Source organism: Coptis chinensis, chromosome 5, assembly GCF_015680905.1.
Source record: "Coptis chinensis isolate HL-2020 chromosome 5, ASM1568090v1, whole genome shotgun sequence".
Lineage (NCBI taxonomy): Eukaryota > Viridiplantae > Streptophyta > Magnoliopsida > Ranunculales > Ranunculaceae > Coptis > Coptis chinensis.
The window spans coordinates 57844128-57850048 of NC_141460.1; the positions used below are offsets into that span (position 1 = coordinate 57844128).

At 37.0% G+C, this 5921-nt stretch overlaps 1 protein-coding gene across 1 annotated transcript; it reads right to left on the reverse strand.

The window, feature by feature from the left end:
* Window positions 1-390: 390 nt before the first annotated feature.
* On the reverse strand, window positions 391-966 carry LOC147498107 (uncharacterized). The gene has a single exon (XM_086563128.1). The coding sequence runs from the start codon at window positions 964-966 to the stop codon at window positions 391-393; it is 576 nt and encodes a 191-aa protein (XP_086419254.1).
* Window positions 967-5921: the final 4955 nt, after the last annotated feature.

Consider the following 5921-nt stretch of genomic DNA (forward strand, 5'->3'; position numbering starts at 1 on the left):
TGCGCTGCATCGAAAAAGTGTTGTTTTGTAGCACTCATCTTTTTCAATACTCACCAGAAAAAAGAAAAAATCTTGATTCAGGTATACTTCCTTTTTTACTCTCTTTTTTAGTTGACAACCACACACACTATTGATATTGACTTAAGAGTTGGAAGAACCCTAGATTTGTCCATCTCGAACCATATTCTATTCCCTCTCAAATTCAAATCCAATACAACGCAAGCAAACCACATCAAACAACTTAAAACCTGATTAAACAAAACACCATATACTGACTTCTTTTTTTTTGCAAGCAAATGTGAATATATTATAAATATAAATATAAAGTTACATATTAGAGTTTCTTGCTACATAAGGAACAAAAAGAACAAAAGGACATCTTGCTACACTCTAAGGAAATCTAAAGTATAACTGGTCCTGGTTTTCCAATCTCGTGACAAAATGTAGTCTTTCCACGCTCCATACAAAATCATCCTGGTCTAAAGTGGCTCCATGCTTTGCCGCAGCATCCACACTGAAGTTGGCTTCCCTCCAGGCATGTGATATCCTATAGTAGGAGAGCGCAGCAGTAGCTCTCGCCCATCTCGATTTCAGAACCCAGGGAATGTGGCCATTAAAGAAGGCTAGTGCAACTGACTGTGAATCTGTTTCTAGCCAAACTCGTGTCCAGTTTCTTGCTGCCACACCTTCCACTGCCAGAGTTAGTGCTTGACACTCCGCTTCATGGTTAGTAACTATCCCCAGTCCTTCTGCAAGTACACCGAGTAGGTGGCAATGATGGTCTCTGAAGATTAGCTCCACACCCCCTCGACTAGGATTATCGATAGAGCTACCATCACAATTGATCTTAACCACTCCTTCCTCTGGTGGGTGCCATTTGACTTGTTGAATTGCTTTTATCGGCTTGGGCTTGCATTCGATCCCCAGAGAGTGTAGAATTGCTAATTCCTTGACACAATTGAACATGTAGCTCTTGGACAGTCTACCAATCGTATGAATTCTTTACCAGACCAGCTTTCTTATGTAACGATGGTTGAAGTTTGAGTTGTTGTACCTCTGCACATTTCTCATTTTCCATATTGCTACCAACAAACTAATAACTGTTGCTGTCCATAATTCCTTGATCAGTGGGCTTGCTTGATTTGCCACTTTCAGAATTTCCTTCATATCGCCGTTTCCAGTAACTAATGATGCATTCAACTGGAATATGCTTTAAATCCAATCCCAGAGGGCCTAAGAGTTTGGACAGTACCAGAATAGATGATCAAAGCTTTCTTCATCTTCCTTGCATCCGTTACAACGAGAAGCCAATTGGATACTGATAAAAGGTAAAATGATAGTTTTACCTACGAATAAGCGATGAAACTCAAATGTAAGTAAAACTAAAACTATTTTCTTGCCTATATATATCAAAGATTCTACTCTCGTTATCAATGCAATACGTTTAGAGTAGAGAATTCGTTCCACTCCTAGCTCGTTTAGAATGTAACGTTTTCTAGTTCGTGTAAGTTAACAAAGTCGTGAGAGTAATGGAATGACTAAATTGACAATATGAGGAGGAATTAGGGGAATTTGATTCGACCTTGATTCGACTCAATTAACTAACGAAGAATTTGTCGTAATCCGAATTGAAATGTTTTCGCATAACAATTAGGTCTATCTAATCCCTAATCATTCATGGTAATCTCTACCAATTAACAATCATCATGTGAAATAATAACCCATTCTCATGGAGAACTAATTATTTTCTAGAATAGAATAGATTACTACGACGATTTCTACGTTAATAAAATCAAGTTTCATCAAGGCTTCCTCAAACCCCTCTAATGGAGGTTTTAGCCTTGAATCATTACACTATCATTTCTAACACAAGAACAATAACAACAAGTCATTTGATATAAGTAATTTAAACTTTATAATTCTAATTGAACAATAGTCTAAGATTCAAAATGAATTAAAACTGAATTTAAAACTAATTTTGAACTAAGATTATGAATAACTAATTATCAATTTAAGACAAACTAAATCTATGAATCAAATATTTAATTAGAAATTAAATATTGAAATATAACTAAGTATTTTATTCTAAAACTCAAATCTTGTTTTAACAACTAATTAGATTAATCTATATAAACTAATTTAATACAATAAAACTAAGTATTTTTATAATTTACCAAGTAAAAACTAACTAAAAACTCAGTATCTTTATAGCTAAGCTTTTGTCTCTTGATATAGAAGAGACCAGATCCACAAATTCGTGCATGAGCTGAGGAGTCATATTTTGGGCCGAAAAATCGAGCCTAAAACCTTATTACTTCAGTCCACAAAGGGATTTTTAGCTGGATTTGACTTCAACAGCCTTTTTGTCCACTTCTGCTCCTCTGATTGGGTCAAGGCTTAGACCATTAGAAATCTCTTTCCGAGCCAGTCGTTTTGACATAAGGTAGGCCCAATTCCGAGGTCTGAGTCCAAAGATACGGCCTTTGGAAGTTCAGCTGACTTATGTGCGCTATTTCTGCCCGCGTTGATTTTGACTTTTCAGCTTTGACCGGGATTTAAAAAGGCTTTTTCTCCTTGAATCTTGGCCTTTAATCATAAAACTTCTTAGCAACCAACCTTTGCTCCTTTATCTCATAAAAGGGACACATTTCTGCACATATTCGACTCCAATGCCTAAAATACATAAGAACACGATAACAGTACTAACTCTTACTTATTAATCACATAATTGGTCTAAAAGTAATATTGTTAAGGGGTTAAAACTATAGTTTTGGGCTCTTATCAGATACTTTTGCTTGTAACTTTGTCATCTGTTGGTATGACATGTTGCATAATCTTCCAAGCCATTCCAGCAGTTTTGGGATGAATGTAGCTGTTCCAGATGATGTGGTGCCACCAGACAATATTCCCATTTTCCCTTATAGTGTCATAAGCCGGGAGGACCGTTGTCACAGCCCGAATTTCTAAACAATTACAAAGTGAATATTTGAAATATAAATATCTCAAACATCGCTATGTGCAATTATCTAAAAACTCAGGCTATGACGGGGTGGATACAACACATGCAGAATCAACTTAACAACAATAATCTTCCAAAATTTCTCAACCATCACTTTATTAAAAGGCTATCTTCCGTCCCAATAAAACATCAAACAAATTCTAAGAATAAAAGTCTTCAATATCGTATTCTCATGTCATATGAATATGAAACTACGTTATTACATACTTCCAAAAAGATCAGACCTAATAAAATAAACTCCTAGGACTGCTCCAGAAACAAATCCAAATCAAACGCCGTGGTTCCACTGCCTTCCACCTATGTTCCCAAGAACACACCCACGTTGCCAAAATAAAGCAAACATGGGTCAACAAAATGGAATTTGTTGGTATGAGTAGACTAACCACATATAAACATTTCCAGTCTTTACTTATCAACTAACACTTTAAATATATCATAACTTAATCATTCTCAGCTTGGAAGACAGGTAGTTCCGTTATTTCAACTGGCATAGTTTCTTCCCAAGCAAAACTTCCATTATATTAACTCATTATAATAACTCGTTTTAATAACTAAGTAATTGAATTAAAACTTACCGATATCCACTTCTGTATAAGGGTAGGACCGCGTCCCTGCACAAAATATTATTAAGTCCTACCCTCCTGCAAACGAAAGTTAGAAATTTTATATAACATGTGTAGATATCCTATAAGTATTCAAATGCAAGCCCAAGCACACTCGCACCATCAAATCAATTTCTCTTATTAATTAATCGATTACTTTTCTTATACACCCACCCTTTAGTACCTATGTACCTTAGGTCATTCCCGCCACATTCAAGGAATACCCAGATATAACGTTAACGGTCCATTTATGGCACATTCAATAATGACCCACCTATCACATGACATCTTCAGTCATAAAATCAAATTTCCAAAACTTGAGGCATGGAGAGATTCTAAAAGGGTGTGGTAAATTGTTGAGAACACTCTTGAACTTTATTGCATATATTATTTCAAAGAACGGAAGAGTACCTTGTTTCTTGTATTATTGTTTACGCGTTATTAATATATCGATGTCTAAGTGTCATAGCTCCGTATATCATAAAAGACTGAACTATCACATAGTAGTTAATACACGTATACACGTATATATATATAAAGTATTAGCCCAAAGCCAAGCATGCGTATAGCACTAGACCTATCCCAATAGACTTAATCATTTGCCGAGTCAAAGGTCAAACTTGGTCAACTTGTCAAAATCAACCCTGGTCAACAGTCAAAGTCAACCTATCATTTCCATGTTCAATAGGTTCATGGTCATAGCCATGGTTCATGGCTAAGGTCAAGGTGCATGGCTCATGGGCTCATGGGCTCATGGCATGGTTAAGGTCATGGTTCGGATCCAACTAGAAATATCTAAAAGAAATGGATCCACTTAAAACAATAATGACCCAGCCCCTAACAAAAATAGAAACCGGCTCAAATCAACTTAAATGAGACAGATCAAATAAAAAGGAAAAGACCAGCCTAAACAAATGAAATTAGATTAGACTCATAACTTATGACCGTACCAAATCTTTAAACATAACCTCAAGCCCATGCCCAACATATATCAGGCCCAACTCAAACATTCTAAGTTAATTCCGGCCCAAACAAAATAGACCTATGGTTTTCGGCCCAAGCCCACCTAAGCTAATCTCGGCCCAAGCCCAACAGAAAAATAATCTCGCTGATCATCTTCTTCCTCACCTCACCAGCGCCTCCACCGCCACAGCAGCCCCCACAACCACCATTCGCCACCATTATTTAACCCCTCGGTCTTCCTCCTTGCCAAAAATCCAATCTAACTATACCACAAAATCCCAATACCCTCACACTTCATAACTCGCGCTCGACCCGCCATTAATGTTTCTCCGGAGCTTCAACAGCCCCCAACCCATACCAAATCAAATCTCCAATCACTAACACCGTTCCATACTAGAACCACAACATAACCCACCAAAACAAACAACAAAATTAAACAGTACAAATTCGAGCTTGCGCCTCCATTAACACATTTACAGAGCTTCAACAGCCCCACTCCTCTCCAACACTCAATCACCCAAACCAAACATCAATTCGCATACCCAACACTTCACCACAACAACCAAACATCATTCAATCATAGCCACAGCAGTAAGGATTCAAGTTCCAACTAATATACAGGACGACTCTGGCTCGCCCAGCCATTAACAAGTTTCATCACACAGAGTTTCAACAGTTTCAATAATTAACAAGTTTCAGAGTTTCAATAATTATTAAGCAAATCGACGTACTAATATTTAACACCTTCGACAGAAAAATAACAAAATAACGAAAGAAGGTGAGCAGCAAAAGTGAGCAGAGACATTGGCCAGTAAACTTATTTATGTATACACGTGAAATAGAAAAACTAACTACTCATCCGTGATTAGCTCCGACTGTCAGCTAGCTATCTGTAGATTTCCAGAAAAACTTCATTTTCCTCTCTTAGTAAAATTCTCCCTTTTTCTGTGTAAAACTCTATGTGTTTTTCCCAACTCTCCGTGCAAACTCCTTTTTTCTTTAAAACCCTGCGAAAAACAAGGAAGGAAGGTTTATCTCTTAACCTACGGGGTTTCCTATCCTTAACAAAAGTTTATCCTATTTTTTGTTTTACCTATTATTATTATTATTATTATTATGGTAATAGGAAAAGTAAAAGTAAAACACGGGGTGTTATAACCGTGAATTTGCCTTCCTTGTTAGGCTTCTAGATTCGGTAATCATCTAGCTCATTGCAAGGTGGGGGTAGAGAGAAAAGTGGCATGCCCAACGTCTCAAAGAGATGCAGAGTTACGATAGGGAAATTCCACTGGTTATTCCTTATCAAGTCGCTAACTTTGGTTTTGGGGTTCCTCCAG